This window comes from Condylura cristata, unplaced genomic scaffold (genome assembly GCF_000260355.1).
Source record: "Condylura cristata isolate star-nosed mole 26May11 unplaced genomic scaffold, ConCri1.0 scaffold00005, whole genome shotgun sequence".
Classification (NCBI taxonomy): domain Eukaryota; kingdom Metazoa; phylum Chordata; class Mammalia; order Eulipotyphla; family Talpidae; genus Condylura; species Condylura cristata.
Genome location: NW_004567106.1, coordinates 65,549,435 through 65,575,838, shown reverse-complemented (window position 1 = coordinate 65,575,838; position 26,404 = coordinate 65,549,435). Strand labels below are relative to the sequence as shown.

The window sequence follows — 26,404 nt, the reverse complement described above, 5'->3', positions numbered from 1 at the left end:
GAAAACCTTAGCTTGTGCCTTCCTGACGGGTGATGTGGGAGTGAGTGCTGTCAACATTCCCTTGTGGATAGAAGACTGAGGTAATGAGGTATGTGATGAAAGAGAGAAGGAAAGTGGGGTGCTTTTTGTTTAAGACAGTAAAAAGAGGGCCCCCTGGTGTAGCAGGTCAAAGCATAGCACTGTGAAGCTGTCTGTAGCCACAGCAGCACGAGTTCGATCCCTGGCCAGGGAGGTGACCCACATGGAGCAGCAGACCTCTCCTGACCTACCCGCTGCTTCCCTCACTGGGTAATTCAGGCAGCTTGCCTGTTCTGCTCCCCACTTTGTCTCTGGTGAATCCTCTCACCCCCTGCACCTCTGACCTACACCCCAGTTGTTGTATGCATATGTAAACAAATGATTAAAAAAGAAAAAAAGACAGTACAAGGAACCTGAGAAGGGAAGTTTATGTATGTAGAGGGAGCAAGAGGTTCAGTTAGAAGAGACTGGTCACACTGTCTCTGGTTTTGCTTATATAATGAGAACATAAAAGGGTTGAAAACTGCACGCCTATGTATGCATGTTTTAGAACAGGGCTTTTTAAAAATTGCTGCTACTGCTTGGGAAATTTCAGTCAAACAAATAGCACTTTACCAAAGAAACAAAAAAACAAACAAACAAAAAAACAAGAACCTCCACACCTCTTGTATAACAGAGTTCCAGGCTCAGTCTCAAATTTCTTTAGAGAAATCTGCATGTACTTAAACTTGGATACCAGAAAGAAAAATTAGGTCCCTTGGACTTTTCACTGCAGTAGGATGTGACTGGTGAGCTACTTTTCCTTGGGATTTTCATTAAGTCTCCCTTTTTTCCTCCTGGTGGGCGTCTGAGTGTTCTGTGAGCTGGGCAAAGACCACTCAGGTCTGAGGAGACTGCCTTGGAAAGCTTGGGTGGGCACCCGGGGGAGCAGGGCAGGGCAGCCCGCCCTCCGGATTCGCCCCGTGAAGGGTGGTCAGCCGCCCTGCCCTGTCCCCGACATCAGCCGTTCCAGTTTGGCGCACTCTGTGCTCCAGACGTAGCTCATAACTGTGACTTTGTTTTCCAGTAAAAACTTTCTCCCCCAGCCTGAGAACAAGCCTCCCAGCCAGAGGCCAGCAGCAAAGGCAGTCCCTTCTCTGGGCAGCTGGCCTGGAGAATTGGCTCTTTGTGGGGCACAGAGGGGGGCCTGGGCAGGCCCTGGCTGTGGACTGGAGGGGGTGTTCTGCTTTCAGTCTTTACTTTCTGCTCCCTTCCCGTCTCTCTGCCCCCCGGGCAGGCTAACAAGGGCCAAAGGAAACAAACCCAAGCAGAAAGGGCAGGCGTTTTCCTCCTCATTTCCTGAATTGAAAAATGTTGGTCTCGTCATTGTACAATACCTGCAACATTTGAGAAAATAATAGAGCATTTCAGCTGAACAGGTCACTAGCGAGCTCTGAAGCTGTGCGCGTGCCGTTACTGTTATCTCCGCCGGGAGAGGTGAATGGGGATCGCGGCCTCCCTCTCAGGTGTCCTGGACCAGGCCGCAGGGGGGGACACCTGGAGTCCCGTGCTCTTTGGGCAGGGCTTGTGGGCATTTTTCCATCAGGAAGCTTTCAGTAGATTCTCAAAAGGGAACACACGTCACAAAAGAGAGAGAGGAACTACTGACTAAGTGCAAAGTCTCTCTCCTCCCTTCCAGTCCCCCAACACACACATACATACACAGAGCTTTATGAATAGGGAAGCTGCTTCCAGAAGACGTGAGCGAGTGACGATCGGTGACGTTTAGGCCAGGGACCTAATCCCTGTGCTCCCAAGGCCAGCACACTGTGGTCAGCTGCAGTGGCAAAAAGGCCAGAGCCCCTCAGGAACGGCCAAGCTGCTTTAGAACTTGCTCTGGAGCCCACTGGTCAAAGGGGTACTGAACGGAGGTTTCAGGTGCCCTCTGGTCTCAGGACAGTGCTGTCTTTCTAAGAGCCCCCCAGTCTCCCCCGTCACCCCCCAACATCCTGCTGGGGTAGCTGCCACGCCGTTTGTTGGATAAATGCACCTCAGTACAAGGAAGGCAGCTTACTAGCTATGCAACCAGCCATTTGCACTCAAGAGTCATGACTCTCCTACTTAGTTCCTCTTTCCTCGCCCCCTCAGATTTTGAGGTGATTGTTAGCAGGCGGTGCCCAGACCATGAACCACTTTTTTTTTTTTTTAAGTAACTCCCAGTGTATTTATAAAGTGAAAAACTCACTCTGAAAAATATACTTTTCACTGGGAAAAATATGGTTCTACACAAACTGAAAATTAGCTGGTAGATTACAGTGTAGTCCAGCCCATGGCAAGCATATTTGCCTGTATTTCTCTCAGGGAATTCGAGTTCAGATTTTAAAAATATTGGTAATTGAGATTCCTATATTTGTTTCTCATTCCACATCAGCCACAACCAGGTTCTGTGTACTTACGGCTCCTGATTAACTGCTGGGGGCTTGGTCAGAAGCATCTGGAACACTGGTGGGGGAGTCTGCAGCCACACTTCACTTGGGGTGACAGCAGTGACTGTCCACACAGGGTTGCATGTCAGAGTCTGCACCTTCTTTTCCACCGGTGCAGGGAACCCTCCCCAGGCTGTGCTTCTTCCAGGAAGGAAGGTTCCTGAACGGCTTCTTGAAGGGCAGGTAACTTAGAAAGGTCAACTCTCTCCTTGATTAGCTTTTCCGTCTGTTCTCACAGTCAGTGTCACTATGTCTCTTTTGTCAAAGAAAGTGCAGTAGTGACCCTCCCTGGTGGTGCAATGGATTAAAGCGCAGCACTACAAGCTGACTGCAGCCGCCTCAGCACTAGTTCGATCCCCGGCCAGGGAGCTGACCCACAGGGTGCAGCAGACATCTCCAGACCCACCCCCTGCTCCCCTCAGCAGTGTATCTCAGTCGATCTGCCTGTCCTGCTCCCCGCTGTGTCTCTGGTGAATCCTCTGACTGCTCCTGCACGTCTGGCCTGTACCCAGTCCTGTACGAAGAAATAAATCTTTAAAAAAAGAAAAAGAAAATGCAGTACCGGGTGAAAGGTGCTCAGCTATATGGGCCAGAATGACACTGTTCCAGTCCACCCGTCTCATTCTCCCTCTGGAATGGGGTCCGGCAGCGAAGGGTGCTTGCCTGAGAACTCGGACCTCATAAACCTCTCTTTCTCCGCAAGCCCATGTGACTACTAGTGCTCACCACAAGTGTGAGCGCTTCAGAGGCAGCGCTAACTTTGTTAGAAAGGAAGGCATGTTTAGACAGCTAACGGTTTCTCTACTTTATCAGCTTTGTCAATGTGGACATACTTTCAAACATCTGCTAGCACTCACTTAGAAATGATGGGAGGTCTAGACTCCAAATTTGCTTAGTGTTAGATTGGAACAAGAGATCATTGTGGTGTGCAGATGATCTGTGATCTGCTAGGATCAGAGCAGGGTGCGAAAATGGGCCCATCTGGATTAAAGACTTTCTAAGGCCCAATCATAAAGATTTAAATAAGTTGGCAATAAATGAGGCATCAAAGACAAGGCATGTCAAAATAAAAGCCACGTATCCGAGGATATGAGAAATTGTAGGTAGTCAAGAAAATGAAAATTTCTTGATGACTTTGCAATAGAAATAGATCTGTTTTGGGCCCTCCCTGGAGGTGCAATGGGTTAAAGTGAAGCACTATGAAGCTATCATATGATACAACCACTGCAGCACAATTTCAATCCCCTGCCAGGGAGGTGGCCCACAGGGTGCAGCAGACCTCTCCTATCTCACCTGCTGCTCCCCTCAGCAGTATATTTCAATGCTCCCCACTCTATCTCTGGTGAATGCTCTCACTGCTCTCCCCCTGCCCCCCACACCCCTGGCCTATACCCCAGTTCTGTGTGCATAAATAAATAAATCTTTTTAAAAACAGATTTAAGAATCTGTCCTAGGAAGTTTCCTGGTGGGTACAGGGGAAAATGAAAGGATAGTACTGGGAGCTTGTCTATGTCACAAGACTCCCCTCCATCTTCTCTGCCCAACCCCCCACCCACCCACCCACGGGGATGCAAAAGGATGGTGCTCATAGTGGATGAGTAGGTGGGCTATTGGTGAGTTTATTTTGTTTTTAAACGTGATCTCCACCATGTGTCAGCTGTAATAGAAAGTGCGCTTAGACTTGGGGGAGAATCTCAAGTCCACCTTCTGTCAGTTGTGCAACCTCAGACTATACACCTACTGACCCTGAGTCCTGATCTGCTCATCTATAAATGGGGATGTGTGTGCCTTCTAGGAAAGCATCTAGCTCCATTCTGAAAGCCTAATATGTCACGCACTCAGTTCATCACTGAGCCTGGCCCCTGAGCACCACGATCATCATCAGCGGGCAGGATCATCCTGCTTTATACTGGGTGCAGTTTCCTGCAATTACATGGTGGAGCTCAATACCTCTCTCCCGGGAGAAGCAGCGTAGGAATGTACAGGCAATTTGAAGTAAGAGGACCTCCCTCAAGGTCCCTCTCAGACAGGAGCTGGATTGTTGTGAGCATTGATTGAAGATCAAGAAAGTACTTTGATTTTTTTTTTAAAGATTTACTTATTTATGGATACAAGAACTGGGGTACAGGCCAGAGGTAGGGTGGGGTCCTGAGACGATTCACCAGAGAGAGTGGGAAATAGAAGAGACAGATCTACTGAAATACACTGCTGAAGAGCAGTGGAGCAGTGGAGAGACAGGAGAGGTCTGCTGCGCCATGTGGGTCAGCTCCCTGGCCGGGGATGGCCCTTGAGCTGCAGTGGCTGCAGATAGCTTCACAGTGCTGAGACTTAACCCCTCTTGCCACCAGGGCGACACCATGAAAGTGTTTTACAAACCTATGAAGCGTTGACTAAGGTACTAGGTAGACATAGAGCATGTGTTCTAAAGCATTCACCTAACATTTCATAACCTTTGGGCTCCTGTGAGTGGGCCCTTTGTGAAAGCATTTGTAGGGTCCAGAAGGGCTCCCTCCTCGAGGCTTACTTTGTTCCTATCTCTGGTTTTTGGCCTGCTCTCACTGGCTGGCATCGGGGTGGGTTCACTCTGGCCTGTTTCAAGCATGTGCAATGGAGTGTTGACCGTGTGTTGAGCCCCGGGGCCCCCAGCTGCCAAGAAGACCCAGCTGGAACTGATTTGCTGGCTGAGTCACCCATCTCTCTGGGACAGCTGGCTCTATCTTTCCAAATTCAAGTCTCACCCATGAACCTCCTTGGAACCTGATGTTTCATTCCTAGGTTTGGGCAGTAGTCAGGTTCCAGTTGGTCTCTCCTTCTGTGCGGGTTCTTTTTCTAGAGGGAAAGTTATCATATGCACTTGATAATCACTGTGAATTCTGAGGACTGTCTATCATTAGGGGTAAATTGTTGGGTAACACGATCGTTGCCACACAGCTAAGGGTACAGGGAATGTTAGGGGAGTTACAGAAGGGTTATTGTTCACCTAGGGGATGTTCTAATGAATGAAAACATTCATTAGTGCTACCTGGGGAGAGAAAACACAATGTCAGCAGAGCACTCTACCGGGGCAACTTCCTTGGGAAAGTAGGGGCGCTCCCCTTGCAGGTAATAGAGGGGCCCCAGAGGCTTAGCAGGCCAGCACAGAGGGTCAGAGTTGACCCTGTAGCTTGAGGGTCAGAACTGTGACTTGGACTGTGAGTTTGACTCTTGGTTTCTCTATTTTTCTTTCTCTATTTTTTGTTCCTCTTTTTGCTACTGTGATTTGTGGAATATTCACATCAGACAAGTAAGTTTGCTTAGGGAATCAGCTCCTGACTTTGCATTATTCTGTGATTAGGACATCTAGGTTCTAATTTTGCCTGCCAGCCATTCTGCTCCTTGCAACAGAAGTGGTTCATGGACTGGCATTGCCTGGAAGTGGGTTAGAAATGCAGAATCTCGGGCCCCAGAATTGTGAAATTAGTATATATGTCTTAATCTATCCAGGTGATGCCTCTGCTCATAAAAGGTGATGATACACTGATTGAAATGCTTAGCTCAGGAAAGGCAAGTTCTTTTGCTGTCTTCTTATTTAACATTTTGCATCCCCGCGTCCTGGCTGACGTTTGTAGACAGTAGCTAAAAACTAATCCTTGAACCTTCCTTTAACCTTGGACCTATCTGAACTTCTAGGGATTTTGTACCTTTCTAGATGTTATTGTTCTGTGGTGCAGGGAAGGGATAGTGAATGGACTGGGTGAACTGTCAGTAGTCAAAAAAATTAAGTTAGTTTGAGAATCACAGGTTTGGTGGTAGTGGTTTTAACATAAATGCCTTAGACCTACCGGCTCTCTGAAGGTGGATTACAGGATTTGTATATTTTCAGATTTTCCCTTAATATTGGAAAGTACTTTGTATGGCATCATATGTCCTACAAGTCTGTAAATGCCTGCCAAGAGGAAATAGATAAATGCAATGGAATACAATTGAGAAAATTGAAATGATGAAAATAGAGATAGAAGAGTAAACACGAATAAATCTAAAACAATTGTTTTGAAAGAGGAAAGTTGCAGGAGATGTGTAAGGAATAATGAGTTTTATTTAAAGTTTTAAAAACACACGTGTGTGCTAGAAACATGGGTATGTAGGTAAACACGTGGAGAACTGGACAGGCCTGATAAAATGGCAAACTCAGGGTGGTGATTAACTCTGAGAATTAAGGGAAATGGAGAGGAGCTTCAAAAGTCTTCTCATGGGCCTTGCTTTCTTTTCTGTCTACAAGTGTTACCTGTTTCTCTTCTTTGTCAAAGGACAGCTGTGATGACCACCCTCTTCTAGCAACAGCACCTAGCACCCTTCCTGCCCTCATGTCACGTCGCCTTCGCTGACACTCCAGTGGTAGGACTCAGCCCAGCTGAATCCCAAAGGTGTCATTGCCGACCCCAAGTGTCGCCATTTGCGCTCAGTTCTGTGGCTGACACCGCTTCATAACTTCCTTTCCCACACCAGACGTGACCCTAAAAGTAGCATTAGTAAGCATGACACTGTCAGTCAGTGACTCGGGATGGTAAGAAGGAGGAATTGACGCCAACCACTGGTGCAGAAATGAACTTTTAAATTTCATGGCATCTAATTACTACTTGAACGAGTACTCTTACAGAGGATATACGGTGTCGCGAGGTGCCTCTCCTCCCTGGGAACATCTGGCCGTCTGCGGGGACAGTTTTGGTTTCTACAACTAGTGGAGTACTACTAATGTCTAGGTAGAGGTCAGGGGCGCTGATAAAATTCTTTTTTGTTTTTAATTTTTAAAAATATATTCATTACATCGTCTTCATTTTTGCACAGTGTATGGTTTCCCCGTGAAATTCCCACCCCAACTCCCCCGTGCTCCATCACCATAGTCCCTTGTGTTCTTCCCATCCCTGTCCTGGTCCCTCTCCCTCCTCCGCCCCTACAGGATGTCACTGATCTATTGTTGCCTGATGATTTTGATTTTCACTGTATTATAATTACTTTTTAAAAAAATATATTTTTTTACATCGTCCTTCATTTTTGTGCAATGTATGCTTTTTCATCTCAGTTGAAATCCCCGTGGACTTCCCACCACCAGGTCACCCATGTGCCATCACCACAGTCCCAATGCTAAAACATTCTTGATGCATAAGAACCCATCCTCATAACAAGAAAATATTCAATGCAGAATGTCAGTAGTGCTGAGATTGAGAATCCGCTAGAGATTTTCATGCCATGACGCTCCCCAGTCAATGAAGGAGAGTGAGTGGATGAGGCTCAGTTACCTTGAGCTGTGGGGCAAGAAATGTAGGAATCCCTGGGAATATATCATCTTCCTGGCAGGTGGCAACTACAGAGTTTTTGGGAGATGAAAGATGAGAAGAGATTAAGATTAAGGGAAACTAGAGAAGAACAATGTCCAGGTGGAGGGAATGATAGAGACAAACTGCCTTTGATGCCTTTGAACTTGGCACCTTGCTATAAATAGCACCCTGGTGCTCTTATAGAACAGCTTCTTTTAACAGACTCCCAACGCAGAATGCAGTGGGTAGTCGTAGCAATGGCCTCCAGTGACTCCTGCTGTGCTCTGTCCACACTCGTCTGCAGTGTGGTTTTATTGTTTCTCTGCCCAGGAGGTGGGATCTGTTCCCACTCTGTGCACCTGCGATGGCCTGTCATTAGCTTTGACCGCGAGCTTATGAGGGAAGATGATAGATGGCTTCTGGGACCAACTGGTGTTGGTTCTTGGAACATTTCTGCGCTCCATGAGGAATCCCATCCTGTATAACCTCTTGAAGAAAAGACCCAGGTGTCCATCTGTCCCAGTGCAGCATCCTCCCCCAGTGAGTTTCCTCTTATGGCAGCCTCCCAGTGAACCCAGAGGAAGTCAGCCTACCCCGCCAACCACCCATGGTGTTGCCAGAAATAATAAACTGTGGTTATCTTAAGCCACTAAAGCCTTGGGGTGCTTTGCTAAAGGCCAGAGATAACTAGACATTGTATATGAGTGACTTCATTTGAAGCAGTGGATGATGTGTTTGTCTTAAAATATGTGTGTAGAGTCAATATTAGATCATGGCTAAGAGAAACTGAGTTCTTTCTTTGTTTTCTTTTAGCACTTCTCAGAACTTCTGGATGAATTTTCCCAGAACGTCTTGGGTCAGCTCCTGAATGACCCTTTCCTCTCTGAGAAGAGCGTGTCGATGGAGGTGGAGCCGTCACCAACCTCCCCAGCGCCTCTCATCCAGGCCGAGCACAGCTACTCCCTGTGTGAGGAACCCCGGGCCCAGTCACCATTCACCCACGTCACCACCAGTGACAGCTTCAATGATGGTAATCACAGAGCGGGGAGCGCCTGGGCTTGGGGTGTTTGGTGCTGAGCTCCTGGAGGGTGTGGTGGGTGTGTTAGGTGCATACAAGAACTAGGGGGCAGTCCAGAGGTGTGGAGGGTGAGAGGACTCGCCAGAGACAGAGTGGGGAGCAGAACATAGACTGACTGAAACACACTGCTGAGGGGAGCACCAGGCAGAACAGGAGAGGTCTGCTGCGCCATGTGGGTCACCTCCCTGGCCTGGGATTGAACTCGTGCTGCAGTGGCCGCAGCTAGCTTCATAGCACTGTGCTTTAATCCATTGTATCACTAGGGAGGGCCCAAATGCTATTTTTTTAAAAAAATTTATTTATTTATGCATACAAGAACTGGGATGTCGGCCAGAAGTGTGGGGGTGAGAGGATTTGCCAGAGACAGAGTGGGGGGCAGAACAGGCGGACTGAAATCCACTGCTGAGAGGAGCAGTGCACAGGAGAGAGGTCTCCTGTGCCTTGTGGATTAGCTCCCTGACTGGGGATCGAACTCGTGCTGCAGGAGCTGGGGACAGCTTGATAGTGCTGTGTCTTTACCCCCTGCATCACCAGGGAGCCCCTGGGTGCTTCTTTTGCCATGTACCTACCCCCTGACACGCCTGGTGTGTGGGCTGTGGGGAAATGCAAAACCGCACGGGCAGTCTCTCCCTGCCCTAGACCACGGGGCTTGCTCTGAGTGATAGGGAATACTTTCTTGGACCCTTTAGAGGACAGCAAAGTATCCTTTTCAAATCAGCTTGGCCCATATGCTTGATAATTCCTGTGAGCCATTGTTTCAAGAAGTCATGTCATTTTATTCCGAGAAAGAATTTATTTTTATGGCTCATCTTCTCAATAGAAGTCTCTCAGATATCTTCCTAACCACCCTCTAACCACATGGCGAGTTTCTTGGGCTCCACATTTGGGAGATCTTGTACGAGTTCCCAGACTTCCCCTTCGGTTGTCCTTTCCTGTTGCATCAACGCCTCAGTAGGTATTTGTTCAAGGCCTAGTTGTCTGGTCTTAGAGGTTAAGACATTTTGCTTATTGCTTTATGGGCCTTTGATTGGTGTATGCTGTGTTTTTCAGGATCTTTAGGGTAATTCCCCCTTTATAATTTAAAGTTTAATTTTTAAATTTAAGTTTATAATTTAAATTATTTGAGCTTAAATAATTTAATAGTTAAATTTAAATCATTTACATTTTAAATTTAATTTTAAGTATGACCAACTAGTTTAACACCTTACAATAAGTTGTACAAATTGTATTTTTTAAATTTTTAAAAAATATTTATTATGCATACAGAAATGGGGTACAGCCAGAAGTGCAGGGACAGTGAGAGGATTTACCAGAGACAGAGAGGGGAGCAGAACACTGCTGAGGGAGAGCAGCAGGGAGACAGGAGCCATCTGCTGCTCCATGTGTGTCACCTCTGGGGTGGGGATTGAACTCGCACTGAAGCCGCCACTGAAGCCGCCACTGAAGCCGCCACTGAAGCCGCCACTGCTCGGCTTAGCTCCGCAGGGCGGAGCTCCCACCTGCTGCGCCACCAGGGAGGGCTCTGTACAAATTATTTTATCTATTCCTAGTTTAGCATCTGTATTCATTGCCCAGGAATGTCTCAACCTCCTCCAGTTGGACCTAGTATCCACCTCCTCTCCTTAGACCACTGGACATATGGCCACATCTCCTGAATGTGACTGCCTACAAAATGAATTCCCTTATCTCCTTTATGTTAAAGGCAAATGCCTGTATCTACTTCCTCAAACAGGATTTTGGCTTTGTGGGGGAATTCCCTCCTCCTGCTGGGGTCCTTTGGCTTACTGCTGGTCTCTAAAGGAACCAAATCTGCAACCAGATGTTAGGGCAGAGAATGCTGCTCTTTCCCAGCGTGGACACTTTCTTGCATCGGGCAGCAAAGTGTACTTAGCGGGGATCGTGGAGATTTGCGCTTATGCTGTGAGTGAATTCTTTCTTGGCTGGATCCTGCTGGAGTCTTAACTATATACTCATAATTTTTTCTTGAAGAAGTGTAGGTATTTGGTGACCTGCTGCTTCTTTACAGAGTTTATTCACTTTTTCTACATCACTTCAGTAGAATGGGGTAAAGGAAATTCTCCTGGGGAGGAAAGGAGGAAATAGAACTGAAATAATTGAAGACCAGGTGTGGTGGGGTAACACTATGTGCTTAAAGTTAGGAATGTGGCCACCACGGCTTCTCAGTTTTTCTTTCTTCTCTCTTCTTTCTTCTTCTGTTGTGCTGATGTGTTCTTTCTTTTTCTTTTCTTTTTACAGAAATGGGGGATAGGCCAGAGGTGCAGGGGTGATGAGAGGATTCACCAGAGACAGAGTGGGGAGCAGAACAGGCAGATCCACTGAAATACACTGCTGAGGGGAGCAGCGGGTGAGACAGGAGAGGTCTGCTGCGCCATGTGGGTCAGCTCCCTGGCCAGGGATCGAACTCGTGCCAAAGTGGCTGTGGCTAGCTTCTTGGGGCTGCGCTTTAACCCATTGGAGGACCCTGTTTTTCTTTTCTTCCTATTTGTCTTCTTTTCTTTCTTCGTCTCTTTTCCCTCTTTATTCTCCCCACTTCTTTCCCTCCCTCTTCCTCCTCCAATTTCTTATTAAATGACTTCTAGGAATGACCTCAGTTCAAATGCAGGAAAATGGCCTCCGTTCTGACTTACATAGTTCTCACTTTTCTCACTAACAGAGGAGGACTAAGGAGTCAGTCCTGTTCTTGGCTCCCACTTAGATAATTGTGGGCAGACTGTGCCTTTGATTTATTATTTTAAGGGTAGAGCATGGCATTAGATGAAAGGTTGGGCTGAATGGCCTTAAAGATTTCTTTCGGTCTCATGGTTCTGTGTGACTGGCTTCTTATCTTATCTCATGGTTTTTTCTCGAACTCTCTTTTCTGCTTTGCTGATCTGACGCCCACATTTCCTTTGATGTGTCTATTTCAAGTCCTCTTTTCTTTGTGGATGTCATTTTGTATGCTTGTGTTATTTATCTATTGGTATTGGTATGTAAACTATTTTTTCAAAATCAATGGCTTACCCAATAATGATCATTTATTACCTCTCTATGATTACTGTGGCCAGGAATTCAGGAATGGCTCACTCAGGTGGTTTGGTTCAGGGTCTCTCTGGAGGTTGAAATCAGACGTTGGCTGAGGCTGCAGTCATCTGAAGACTTTTTGCAGGATTGCGTCAAAGGAGGCTCACTCACACAGCCACCTTACCAAGTTGCTCTTGATTTTTCTTCTTGTAGGTCTGTCCATGGGGATACTTGGGCGGCTTTCCAAAGAGTAAGGCTATTTTGATGCCCTGAAAATTATGGGAACTCAGACAGAGAGTCTTGATTCACTGGTAAAGGTGTGATTGATGGAAGGACAGGGTCTTGGGGGCATCTAGGAAGCTAACCATACTTCTCCACAGATTGCTACCACAACCACACTGTTCCTCATGGTGATGCTTCAAAGTGACTTTCTCCCATGCCTGAACTGCGTTATCACATCTTATCAGTGCCTTGTGGGATAGCCATTCGTTCACCTAGCAAGCCTTGAGTTCACATGCAAAGCACTGAAGAAAATACATAGAAAGCAGTATTTCTTTTTAGATTTATTTATTTGTGCATATAGAACTGGGGTACAGGCTAGAAGTGCAGGGGCAGTGAGAGGATTCACCAGAGACAAGAATGGGGAGCAGAACAGGCCAACTGAGAAGTACACTGCTGAGGGGAGCAGCGGGAAGGTCAGGAGAGGTCTGCTGCCCATGTGGGTCACCTCCGGGTTGGGGATCAAATTCACGCTAAGTGGCTTTAGCTTTGTAGTGCTGTGCTTTAAGCTGCTGCACCACCAGGGAGGGTCCAAAGCAGTATTTCTTATTACAGAAATTTCAGGTAGGGAACATTAGAAATATACACAATTTAGGGGCTCTCCCAGGTGGCACAGCAGGTTAAAGCACAGCACTATGAAGCTATCTGCAGCCATTGATTGCAGCATCTGGCACACATGGTGCGGCAGACTTGTTCTGACCCGCCCGCTGCTCCCCTCAGCAGTGTGTTTCAGTGGATCTGCCTGTTCTGCTCCCCGCTCTGTCTCTGGTGAATCCTCTCACCCCCTGCACCTCTAGCTTGTACCCAGTTCTGTATGCATAAATAAATAAATCTTTTTTTAATGCATACAATTTATTATAAAAATCTGGAAAATGTGGTTCTACTGTGTCTAGATTATGTGACCTCAGACAAAGCTCAAATTCTATGTCACTGATTAATACTGGGCAAGTTACTTGACTTATCCATGCCACAGGACCCTGGTGTATCACACCAGGGTAACGACAGCTTCTATTTTATATCTTATTGTTAGAATTAAGTCCAAAATACATTCCAATGCTTAGCCCAGGCCCTGACTCTTCAGAATCTTATTCCTAGCTGCTATTGAAGTGATCATTTTTTAAAACCAAGAATAGCTAGCAGCTGGTCCTGCCCAACTGCAGAGTAATGTAAATGTCCTGAGCAGGTTTAAGGTGGGCAACGCTAAGCAATGATGTTCCGTAGACTGGGTGTGTTAAATGCACCTTTGACTTAGCAATATTTTCACCTTACAGTAGATTTATTGGGATGACATCCTTCATAACTCAAGGAAGATCTGTTATATTCAGACATTTAACATCCGTGAGTAGGCTTGCTGTTCTGAACTCTGTAGGTTGGGGATGACTGAGAACTTTTCCTTCAGCACTCATGTGTGTTGGACATCACTCCTGTCTGCCAGGCACTGTCCTGGGTCCTCGTGTGGGGCACAACAGAGATCAGATCCTGCCTGTAGTATCTCGAGTGTACTGAAAGTACCATATACGCCAAATACTTTACCAGACAGGATTTATCTAGGTGGAGCAGAGTTGATACAGTAGCCAAGTTTGGAGGGAGACAGATGGAAGGCAGAGGCCTAGGACATTGATTCTTCCCAAATAAGCTCCCAGAGAAGTAAGTGCCAATACGTAGATCAGCCACAGTTCAAGGCCGTTTCTCCCACAACGACACTAACATTTTAAAAATTCTGATCAGTATAAATGCAGCTTGATGGAAAAAGTGAACACCACCCTCTACTCTAGTTTGGGAGAGCTCATCAGTCGGTCTTTTCCAAGAAGCGTCTCTTATCATTAGGTCAAAGCACACTCCATTCAGTTCCCCCAACTGGCACCTTGCTCTATTTATAGGACCTGCACTGCAATAGTAATTTTCCAAGAATAGGTACAACAGGTCGGATGTATTTTGCAAAGCGTTTCTGATTCACAGTTCATCTTTGTTAAGTACTGATATTTCTCTATGTAAAAGCCACCTTCCCTAGCAAGAGACCTTCCCTAAGCAGAGGAGAATAGTGGCCATAGAGAGTAGCCACTGGGCTGTACGTCATCAGAGGTATGCCCTGTGCATGAACAGGTGGGAACTTGCCCTCCTAGGCAAAACAAAGTGTTCTTAGCTTTAGGCAGGTCTTAGCTTTCATTATCACTATTATTATTATATTATTATTATTATTATTATTTGAGTTTTGTGGATGGTAAGTGTTTAAAATGGTTTAATTTCTTTGAACCCCAATTTGTACCCCCTTAAGGGAGGATCAGTCCTCCCTCAGCAGAGCCAAGCGCTGTGTTAAGCTGATCACCATCGGCAGAAGGTGGTTCTTTAGGCAATGTACGAAGAGGCAGCCATGCGTTACATTTAATATTCTTTACCTCTTGCATTATGAAAACAGCTTGAGCAAAACTAGGATTTCTTATTTCTGGTGATGGATACTGGGTACTTCATCATACCTGGGAAGTCAATATTGAGATCTTGTACAATTTGACTGAGATTTAATGCAATTCTTCTGTAATTGGCCCTAAGACTGAATGGATGTGGTGAGATGGGCAACTCCAGAAGCTACTCTCCCCTTGTTAATTAGGATTTTTCCTTTTTCTTTTTCTTCCTCCCCTTCCCCTTCTCCTCACTCTCTCTCACTCTTTTTTTCTTTTTCTTCTTTTTTTCTCATTCCCTCCTAATGCTGTTGCCTCTCTCCTCCTCCTTCAACCCCAGGCCAATTATATGGGACAAAGTTAAGTGTTTTTATGTTGTTATCCTATCATGGACCCTCAGATGGATCGTAGACCCCTGAAATTGAATGTAAAGTTTTGTGCATACAAAACTCGGAAGAGTCTAAAACCATAAGAAGACTGATAATAGTGGGCTAAGTTTACCTAGAATCATCTGTCTGCAGTGCTGAAATTGAATGTTGACTTCTCTGTAACACTGGGGCTAAGGAGCTTCCTGTGACTCAGCACCCACTGGAGCCAGCCGTTGGAATGCGGGCTCAGCCTTCAAAACCCTCAGAAACCATCCAGCTTCTATAGCCTCCCTACAATTAAGGTTGTTAACCTGATTATAAGGGTTTTCTGTTCTTACTCGTCCTCCCCTCCTCCCAAAAAAAGAGGAGATGAAATAAGTAGATAAAAACAAACATCAAATAAAATGCACGTGGCTATTTTTGTGCTTTGAGGAATAGAAAGCTTCTATTTGGTCAAGATTTGCACCTGTCACATGGAGCCTATCTTCATGAGTTGCTCTGTTTTAGTCCCATTCCTTTGTAATTAAATTGCGATACTAGGTATTCGTTTGCCTTGTTGTTTAATGTTTGTCTTGCTAAAGAAGAAACTTTATAGGGCTTTTCAGGGAGAACTAGACAATGCCCTCATCTCCCAAGATGATATTAGAATAAAGTTAGACAATATATTGTTGACAGGTCATGTAAAATAGTGATACAGACGTGGTTTAGTATAGTATTCACACTGTCAAGTCAAGGTAACTTCTTTTGTGTGCTAGAAAGGAGTCCAGAGACAGTGCAGCTAGGAATACAAATAATAGTCCTCTTCCTTCCTATGATTCACAGATGACTCCTAGGTACACTTAGCCCTGTGTTGCCAGTCTTTTTATGGTTCTAGATTCTTTTGAGGATGTATGAAAAAGTCTTGGGTTTTTCAGCAGAAAAACTGGTAATTGGTGATAGCCCAAAACTTTGCGTCAATCCAGTTGGGCTTCTCATGTAAGCTAAGGAGCAGTGGATGGCCAGTAGTTTGCTAAGAATGGATATCCTGAATGCTGCTGTTTGTACAAGTGGGAATGAAAATAGTCTATGAGCTAAGATGAACAAGGGAATGATCTTGGGGTAAATAGAACAGCCCATGGAAAGTGAAGGTATCAGGTTTTCATGGGAAATGGGCTTTAGAAAGAGGGATGGTATATTTTGGAGACTAGAAGAAAATAACGTTCTGGCTGATAATGCCAGAGCAGAGAGGCTGTGCATGGGGAAAGGGAAAGCTGTAGAGCATGTGTGGTGAAGAAGAATAGATCTTGAAATGATTAGATGAAGCCTACAGCACACGATCAAGTATGACTTCAGTTTCCAGTGTTGACATGATCTTTATGTTGAAAGCGTCCAAGGAGGTGGAACCTGAGGGAAAGTGGCAGAGGGGCGATGACTCACTGAGCCTTCATCATGGGTGGTTTGGGTTACTGGCAAGAGCATCAGTCTGAGCCAGTCTGGAGGGCATAGAGATGCTGGTTACCTAGTTCCTGAGAGGGACCGGGTCTCAGACAGGATTGACGGAAGGAAGAACCTGATGTGGTTGGGCTAGACCAGCAGAGAAGCATAGTCTGCTCTGAGTCTGAAGCCTGCTTGTGTCCTCGTTAGTCATCATCTGCGGTGATATTACCTTTTCTTTGACTAACAGATGAAAAAGAAAAATGATCCTTCCCCTTTTTTCTTAAAATAAAATAATGATTTTTTTTATGTTGCCATCAAAATGCTAGAATAGTCTCAGAAAGCAATATTTACATTTATCTGGCAGTGAAAATTACTGTGGCTATTCATAAGTCAGAGTTGTAGCTTATTTTCAGTGAGGAAAAGCTGTACTTAGGAATGTTTGTGTGTGGGTGTATGTACTAAATAAAACTTTCAAATTGATCCTTTATTCCAGAGATATAAATTCATCCGCTTATCACATCATCCTATAGAAGGACCTGAGGTGCTAAATACTGAACACTGAGTGTCAGCTGTGGTAAACTTTCCCCTCCAGTCAGGTGACCTGGATTTGAGTCTCTGCCTCATGGCCAAGTTGCTTAATTCCTGTGTCTCACTGTCCTGATCTTTAAAATGGGGACAGTAATAAATAATGCTTCTTACTGTTGTATGGAATGGATCAAATAAACTTATTACTTTAGAACAGTTTCTGGCAGTTAATAAGCACTACATAAATACTAGCTATTATTACATTTCTGCAGATCGACACATAATTAACTATGTAATTTACTAACTGACCCCAGTTTAAATGGCAGGAGTATGGAAAAGTTTCCCTACACATGTGCTCAGAAAGAACACTTTCCTTAAGTTTTTAAATTACCTGAGAGAAGCTGTTGATTCCAGAGGCCCATCTAACATGTGAACATATTTAGACATATGTGTGGTATGCAGTAAACCCTCAAAACATTTTAGTTAATATAGCTTGGTCTTGAACTGGGGTTCTTTCCCTTGCAAAACATTGGATTAAAATTCTGTGTCGGCTAAGGTGAGAAGTACAGAAAGATCCAATATTGCAACTTTTGTGGAGGCCAATTAATGGGCTCAGAAATTAGTGAAGAATAATCACTTTTGACTAGAAATCTTTTCATCATTGATCTCTCAAAAAGCAATTTACTCGAGCGACCAAGAGCTTACCTGTGGAGGCAGGTAGCCGAGAGCCCCAGGTCAGCTGGACATTAGCTGGGTAACTGGGCAAGTTACTTAATCTTCCTGTCTTTGTCCATGAGGGGATGACAGGGGTGCCTGCCTCACTCTTCAGGTTAAATTAATAATATACATAAAACTTAGAATAATACCTAGCTTATGGCAAACACTCATGGTTAAGTATTTGCTATTTTTGCTCTGATAAATTCGACTCATGCTCCTCATGACTGAAAGTTACTTCAGGTTAGGACCCTCAGAGAGGAAAGCCAGGGAGGATGGCCCCTGACTTCTATTTGAACATGGAGTAGGCTGTAGTTTAATATGATTCTTACACATTTAGCTGAACTGTGTTTTCCATGTCCCCAGCTTCCAGAACATGGCCTTAACATTTTTCCTATAAGCAAGTGTTTTTTTTTTAAGATTTATTTGTTTATGCATACAAGAACTGGGGTGTAGGCCAGAGTGTGGGGGGGGCGATGAGAGGATTCACCAGAGACAGAGCAGGGAACAGAACAAGCAGATCTACTTTAATACAGTGCTGAGGGAAGCAGCCGACAGGTCAGGAGAGGTCTGCTGTGCCATGAGGTCAGCTCCCTGGCCAGGGATTGAACTCATGCTGCAATAGCTGTGGAGAGCTTCATAGTGCTGTGCTTTAAGCCATTGTGCCACTAGGGAGAGCCCCTTTAAGCAAGTTTTATGTCAAAAAGCAGTCAAGATTTGTCATCTCCTTCAAGAAACTTCAAGGGGCAAATACAGTTAAGCAAATGCTGAGGGACTCATGAAATACACTTAGCTAATTTACAAATATTTCCCTTTCATCTTAGACATGTAAAGTAAATGTGTGTGTGTCTGTGTTTCATAGAAGTACTATTTTCCCTATGATTGCTCATTTTAAGAATACATGCATAAGCTGTCTCTCCCTCTCTCTCTCCCTCTTTCGCTCACATATGCACACACACTTGCGTGTGCGTAATGTTTGTTAAGATACCACCAACTTCCAGTTTTATGTCTCATCATTTCGCCTTCTCAGGAGTTCATATCTCTTTACTAGGTTTTTTTATTCAGCGTACATGTGGAAATAACTATGATTCGGTGTCGCCTCTGTCTATGTTGGCTTTGATTTTGTGGCTTTTAGTCCTTCTGTCCACGGTCATCTTGGCAAACTTGCTGTCTGGTGCCATTGCTCAAGCTGCTCCATTTTGTCCTCAGACACGATGGACTTGCTCATCGCCACGAGACAGTGGCTTGTTTTCAGTGTCTTGCTGATAGCTGAGTGGTGATGCTCAGGACATTCGCTGGCTGAGACTGACCTTCCACAGGAAATTGTTTAAATGAAATCAGATGACATGGTGGGTGTTGTTCTTACTCTGGACAGTGTGCACAGCTGACCTTATTGGGTGATGTTTTTCTGCTGAAATGAAACTTACCAAGCAGGTGAACCCACTTTAGGAGAAAACTTCACGTAATAACTGAGCTTCAAATTCTAGAGAGTAAATTCTAGAATATGTACTGATTCGTACTTTTGTAGTTTAGCCAATAACTCAAACTTCTAAGGATGAGTCCCACTCTTGGCCTTCCTGGTGGTGCAAGGGATTAAAGTCTCAGCACTAAGAAGCTATCGGCAGCCACTGCAGTATGAGTTCGAATCCCGGCCAGGGAGGTGACCCACATGATGCAGCAGACCTCTCCTGACCCACCCCCTCCTCCCCTCAGTGGTACATTTCAGTGGATCTGGTTGTTCTGTTCCCTACTCTGTCCTGGTGAATCCTCTCACCCCTTGTCCCTCTGGCCTGTACCCCATTTCTTATAGGTATAAATAAATAAATCTTTTTTAAAAAAAGATTCCCATTCTAATTAATGGTGATCTCACTGGTCTTGCCAATAAAATATAACTCTATCTTTTGCAGCAACTTGGATGGAGCTGGAAAAGATCATGCTTAGTGAGATAAGCCAGAAAAAGAAAGAAAAATACCGGATGGTTTCACTCATAGCAGGAGTATAATGGACCAGGCGAGAAAATAACAAAAATAATGAACAACCATATACCAGAGACATTTTGTGGGGGTGGAGTGGGGAATGGGATCAAAAACGGGGTGGAGGGAGGGAAGTGCACAGGTGACTTGGTGATGGGAAACCCGCGGGGATTACAATTGAGATGGAAAAAAATGTACAAAATGATGTAAAAATAAACTGTTATAAAATAAAAAATAAAATAAAATAAAATAATAAAAAAAGAAAACAAAACTCTAAAGTTAGGTCATGTGGGAAAATTATAATACACGTTCTACTCATTTGGTCCCCTTATCCCTTGTGAGCCCCCTACCTCATAGGTTACATTTGTCATTTCATTTTCTCTGATTTGATTTTTGTTTCCATTGAGGAACAGAGTACAAGCCAACACCCAGTAGTTCAGAGTGAAAGCTCTTTTCTCTAATTTCACTTGCCACTGGAATGTTGTTCTCACTAAATTTCTTGCTGGCTGACCATCTTCATCTGAAGTCATCTGTTTTATTTTGTAACTGGTTGGGCTAATTCCACAAATAATTATTCACATGGTTTCCAGTTGATGGTTTGGAAATGAGGTATAGCTATTTTGCTCGAATGTCCTGGATTTCATTTCTTGTATGCACTTCCAGCTGTAATGTGTCAGGTAACTATCTTGCTATATAACAAGCTGCTTCCACGTTCATTCATTTTAACGTCTTCTATTATAGCTCATGCTCATTTGTCTATCCTATGCTTTGACGGGAGGTTGATTGGTCTGGATAGGGAGCGACGGGGCGACTCGCCCGCCTTTAACTAGATCCACTCGCATGTCTAAGGCCAGCTGAGAGCTGACTGATTTTGACGAGTCTCATTTGGGGATGACTCAGTTTTTGTGTGTCTGTCATCCTTGGAATCAGTAGATTATCCTGGCTTAGTCTTCTCCTTGTGATGGCAAAAAGACAAGAGTTTAAGTCCAGTCATGCAAGAACATTTCAGGATTCCACTTGCGTGAAGAAACCTACACCCTGTGGGCCAAAGCAAGTCATACAGCTAATCCCAGGGCAGGATTCTTCCACACGGGCTGGACACAGCCCTGTGGTAAGAGGACATGGCCAGGGGAGTGAATATCTGGAGCCAGTAGTACAACTTACTAGGTATATTACGGTACTCACTGAATCTTCTCCAGTTGAAGGATACTGAGGGGCCCTGTTGAGCCACTGGGGCTTCTGTGTAATAATTACCATCATCAGGCATAAAGTGGAACAGGCACAAGCAAACCATGTCTAATAACAATCATCCTGGGATTATTAATACGGTCTCCATACAGGAAATGTTGAAATATTATAAAATTTAAAGAAAACAAAAGTCATTCATGCTCTGAGTGATTCTCTAGAGCAGTTTGTGCTAGTTTGGCATATTTCCTTGCTTTTTTTTTTTCAGATTTATTTATGCATACAGAACTGGGGTACAGACCAGAGGTGCAGGGGCGGTGAGAGGATTCACCAGAGACATAGTAGGGAGCAGAATGGGCAAATCGACAGAGTACACTGCTGAGGGGAGCAGCGGGCGGGTCAGGAGAGGACAGGGGAGGTCTGCTGCACCATGTGGGTCACTAATCTGGCCAGGGATCAATCTTGTGTTGAAGAGGCTGCGGCGAGCTTCATGTGCTGCGCTTTAACCTGTTGCACCACCAGGGAAGGCCCTCCTTGCTATCACATTCTTACCAATAGCATCTAAATTTATATCCAGGTATTATTGTCCCTTAATGTTCTATATAAATCTTCGCCTTGCTATTAAAAGGGCTTTATGCATGTATTAGTACTGAGTACACGCATATCTTGTTGTATGGATCTGCCATAATTCATTCACCTTTGCTTTTGAATGTTTGGGTTATTTTCAGTGTTTTGTGACTATAAAGAATGATGCCGCTCATAACTGCTCAGCTAGTTCTTTTCTTATTGGAAAGGATACTGGCCGGGAGTGCAGAGAGCTGGGCCCCACCACTTTTGCTGTGTGATCTAAACCCACATAGCAGTTTCCTTATCTGTAAAACGATATATTTCATCTTGGTGGCTTTAAACTTTCTCTAACCCAAAAACTACTTTTGAAAGAGGATTAAATCGCTGTACTAGAGTGGAGGCCTGAAGGCAACAGCAGTGGCCATCAGAAAAGCTCAGGAGAGAAAAAGGAACTTCTGTCGGGCTTCTCTCCTGGAAGAGTTCGGTTGTGCTTGAAAGAGATTTCTGTTTCATAGCACAAGTATCAGGAATCTCCATTTGTCCTTCAGTTTCCCTGATTCAGCGATAATTATAAGTAATGTTCAGGTAGGAGTGTAGGACACTGAGCATGAAAATGTAGACGCTTGACTTACTTTTTTGGGAAAAGATTTATTTTATTCATTTATGGGATCTAGGCCAGAGGTGCAGGGGGTGAGTGAGGAAGAGGATTTACCAGAGACAAAGTGGGGAGCAGAACAGGCAGATCCACAGAAATTCACTGTTGAGGGGAGCAGCAGGGAGACAGGAGAGGTCTGCAGGGCCATGCGGGTCACCCCCCTGGCCGGGAATCGAACTCTGCTTCAGTGGCTGGTGATAGCTTCAGTGGCTGGTGATAGCTTGTCCTATTTTAGAAACACATGTGCTTTGAGAATGGCTTAGGTAGATTGGAAGAACTCACTTCATTACCAGTCTTCACTTTGTCATGTCATTTTGTATGTTTTTGCCTCAGGCATTCTGTTTATCACAGGAATCAAAGTTAGTCATTCAGAGGGTCTGGCCTTCCCTCCCAGCTCCCCTCATAATTGCCTGCAACTGCTTTCTTAGGGATGCATTTTTACATTCATTTCAATGTACACGGAAGCTGTATTTCATACTTCTCTCTTCTGGCCTCTGCCGGTGATAAACTCCTGCACGTGAAGAGGACGTAGTATGGCCTCAACTAGCGGAGGGTCAGCCTGCTCCTGCTTCTCTCTAGGCCCACATGATCTGTATTCTCTGCTTCTCCAGCATTCTGGAATTCACCCTGAGGGTGTCTTCCTTGCAGGTGACAGCCTTCCAGGGTCTGAGCTCCTTCTCAGAGTGCTGTTAGAATCTTCTTTTGGTTCCTCGTCAGGGCAGCGGGCCGATGAGCAGAATTCTGTGTCAAGTACAGTGTGGTCTCCTCTGCTGGTTGCCATCAAAAGGCCCTTTGTTCCCTCCTTTTCCCCCTCGGTCAGGATGTGGCCCACGCCCCAGTGAAGGGTGGAAAGTCTTCATCACACGCCAGCCACTCAGCAGCGCCATAGGACAAGCTTTAAAAGCAAACCACCAACAACCAACAGAAGTCTTGCCCATCTTTATTTTACCTCCAGGAAGTTAGTTGGGACTGGCATCACTCACCCAGTAAATTAGAAATTGGATGCAGGGGGAAATCATTTCCTTTGTGAACAGGGCTCTAACTTCTTCCCATGTTTGAAGGGAGTTGCTTATGAAATACCATTTTAATGATTGCAAATTTTCATTTTTTAGCTTCTGCGTTGTCCTTCCCCTTGCCCCTGGCAGTTCTGCATGATTTTTTTTTTAAAGATCTATTTATTTGTGTATACAGAACTGGGGAACAGGCCAGAGGTGCAGGGGCTGCCAGAGGCTGAGGGGCTGCGAGAGGCTTCACTATAGACAGAGCGGGGAGCAGAACAGGCAGATCGACAAAGTACACGGCTGAGGGGAGCAGTGGGCAGGTCAGGAGAGGTCTGCTGCGCCATGTGGTCACCACCCCCCGCCGGGGCAGACAGGAATCGAACTCATGCTGAAGTGGCTTTAGTGCTTCATGCGGAAGCTTCTTAGTGCTGAGCTTTAACCCGCTGCGCCACCAGGGAGGGCCTCTGCACGATTTTTGTGTCCCTTTTCATAAGAAGACTCAGATCCTTGTGTGCAGAATCAGTTCCTACTGTGAGTGACTTTTCTCCCCCTGCACAGTCAAGCACAGGGGTGGTGTGTGTTGAGACATTTTTATAAAACAACGTGGCTTTATTTTAGTCAAACTGGTGTCGGTTAAGAGGTGCTGTCTGGCCCGTGCTGAGTGACAGAGGTGCTGCCCTCTGTTCGTCCTGCCTGTCCCCAGGCTTTGTGCTAATCACAAAAGCAGTGACATGCCAACTGCCTGACTTCCCAACATCAGCCCCTGAAGGCTCTGGAGGAGTCTTTAGTCCATTTCAGCAAGGGGCATCCTATGAACACCCAAGCTTCCCAGAAGCTAGGTCAAGTTCTGGGAGACTTGGTTGGGTTTAAGGCAAAAATGGGGTCTTGGGGAAACAGGTAAACATAAAAGCGAATGAGAGGAGAAAAATAACGCACACAAAAACAGGAAGGCAAACAACCATCCACTGTAGGCGGAGTGAGGCCTAGCCATTGTCTCGGGTGCTCTCAGCGAAGAGAGAGTCTTTTACGCTTTCCTTATTTTAAATATTCTTGTTTGTGTCTTTTTGAATAGATAACACATCACTTTGTTTGAAAGCTAAAAGTCTACAATATTACACACCGAATTCTCCCTCCTGTCTTGTTTCCCACACACCCGTCTCCTTTCTGCTCCTCCCCAAGCCAACTCTCTTCCTTTCCGATGTATTCTTCCAGTTTCTTCAAGCAAACTCACCTCAGATGAATACAAGTTGAGGGTCTCACCTTGTCCTGTATGTCTCTGTCCATTTATCTTGTTGCTCACATCCTCACTTTATTTCACTCCACTCTCTGTCTTTCTTTGTTAAAGCAGCTCCCTTTCGTTTTTCTTTTTAAAGATTTTATTTATTTATGCATATGAAAGCTGGGGTGTAAGTCAACGGTGCAAGGATTCCCCAGAGACAGAGTGGGGAGCAGAACAGGCAGATCCACAGAAATCCACTGCTGAGGGGAGCAGCGAGGAGACAGGAGAGGTCTGCTGTCCCGTGTGGGTCAGCTCCCTGGATGGGGATCGAACTTGTGCTGCAGTGGCTGTGACAGCTTCATAGTACTAAGACTTAACCCCTGCACCACCATGGAGACCCAATTAAAGTACCTTCCTTTGAGGCCAAAGCTCAGTAGTCATTGGTCCTCTGCCTGGTCTTTGCGCAAGTTCTCACGTGTGCTTATCTTTTCCCCACAGATGAAGCAGAACATGAGAAATGGTATCTGTCTACAGAGTTCCCTTCAACAACCATCAAGACCGAGCCCATCACGGATGAGCCACCCCCAGGACTCGTCCCCTCTGTCACTCTGACCATCACTGCCATCTCCACCCCTTTTGAAAAGGAGGAGCCACATCTGGAAATGAACACTGGGGTATACTCAGTTTTCTCTCTCCCAAGCAGATTGGGTGAAAAGATAGAGCTCCTCAGTCTCCAATAAGACATATCTATAAAGATTTATTCATTATGCATACAGAACTGGGCACAGGCCAGAGGTACAGAGGCATTGAAAGAATTCACCAGAAACAGAGTGGGGCGCAGAACAGGTGGATCTACTGAAACACACTGCTGAGGGGAGCAGTGGGTGAGACAGGAGAGGTCTGCTGCACCATGTGGGTCAGCTCCCTGGCCAGGGATTGAACTCATGGCTGTGACTAACTTCATAGTGCTGTGCTTTAACCCCTTGTGCCACCAGGCAGGCCCAGGCATTTCATATTTTTGAAACGAGTGGTTGTTTATATTTAAAGAGCTACATGAATGTATGACTGTTTGTCTGTCCCAAGAAAATATTGAAGTGCTGTCAGCACGGATGATGTCACTTCCGTCGCTAAAGACATTGCCCATAGAATCGGTAACAAATCTGGTTCGTTTTTTCTGTCAGAAATTTAAAAAAACATAGGCTGATAAACATGGTTAAAAAAAAAGAATTCTTCCTGGGCTATATTTAACCAGGGGAAATGAAGAGACTAAGGCCTGGCACTTGGGAATGGGACCTCTGGGTCACACTTCACTCTTTAAGTGCTGAGTTCCCTGACCCAGCCAGGGATTTCCCACTGGCCAGCTCTCACTGTGTCACCATGGAGAGCCCATGAAATTAGGGGTTTCTTCCTTGCTGTAGTCTACATCTACAGCAAGTAGAAGTTTGCTTTACTCTGCTTTCACTCTGGGCCTTTCCAGTCCATGCTGGTGGACCAGACTCATTCTTGTACATCCAGATGTTGGCAGCCAGGAAGATATTCAAGACCAACCCTCAGTGCCCTTCAAAAAGTCAGGTTATGTGCCCTTCCTGGTGGTTCAGCGGGTTAAGTGTCAGCACTACGAAGCTATCATATCACGCAGCTACTGCAGTACGAGTTTGAATCCCGGCCAGGGAGCTGACCCACATGACACAGAAGAGCTCTCCTGTCTCCCTGCTGCAGTGTACTTCATCGATCTGCCTGTTCTGCTCCCCACTCTTTGTCTGGTGAATCCTCTCACTGCCCCTTCACCTCTGGCCCGTACCCCAGTACTGTATACATAAATAAATAAATCTTTTTTAAAAAAGCTTTAGCCTATAAGTGCTGACCCCACTGACATTCCTTACGTCAGTCTCCCCAACAAGGTGCAGTAGTCCACTTGCTCAGGACAGGCAATGTGGAAGCAGGGTGGGCCCCTGGGTTTCCCTGCATTCCCTTTTCTCAGTGTGGATGACGGTGGAAGGAGAGGAAGAACTGCAGACAGCACCCATCTGCCACTGCCTTCTAGAACTCTCTTCTCAGTAGAGTTTGAGTCTATTGGATTTGGCTTCTCTGTGTGATTTTAATTGAGTTGATTTTTTAATTTTTATTTATTTATTTATTTTTAAAGATTTATTTACTTGTGCATACAGAACTGGGGTACAGGCCAGAGGTGCAGGGGCGGTGAGAGGATTCACCAGAGACAGAGTGGGGA

At 45.4% G+C, this 26,404-nt stretch overlaps 1 protein-coding gene across 1 annotated transcript in view; it reads left to right on the top strand.

The window, feature by feature from the left end:
• CREB3L2 (cAMP responsive element binding protein 3-like 2) overlaps positions 1-26,404 on the top strand; it is a 115,613-nt gene that overhangs the window by 60,384 nt on the left and 28,825 nt on the right. The window contains exons 2-3 of the mRNA XM_004677076.2: positions 8,591-8,807; positions 24,673-24,848. Of these exons, the coding sequence (XP_004677133.1) occupies positions 8,591-8,807; positions 24,673-24,848 (393 nt within the window). The remainder of the gene's footprint in view (positions 1-8,590; positions 8,808-24,672; positions 24,849-26,404) is intronic.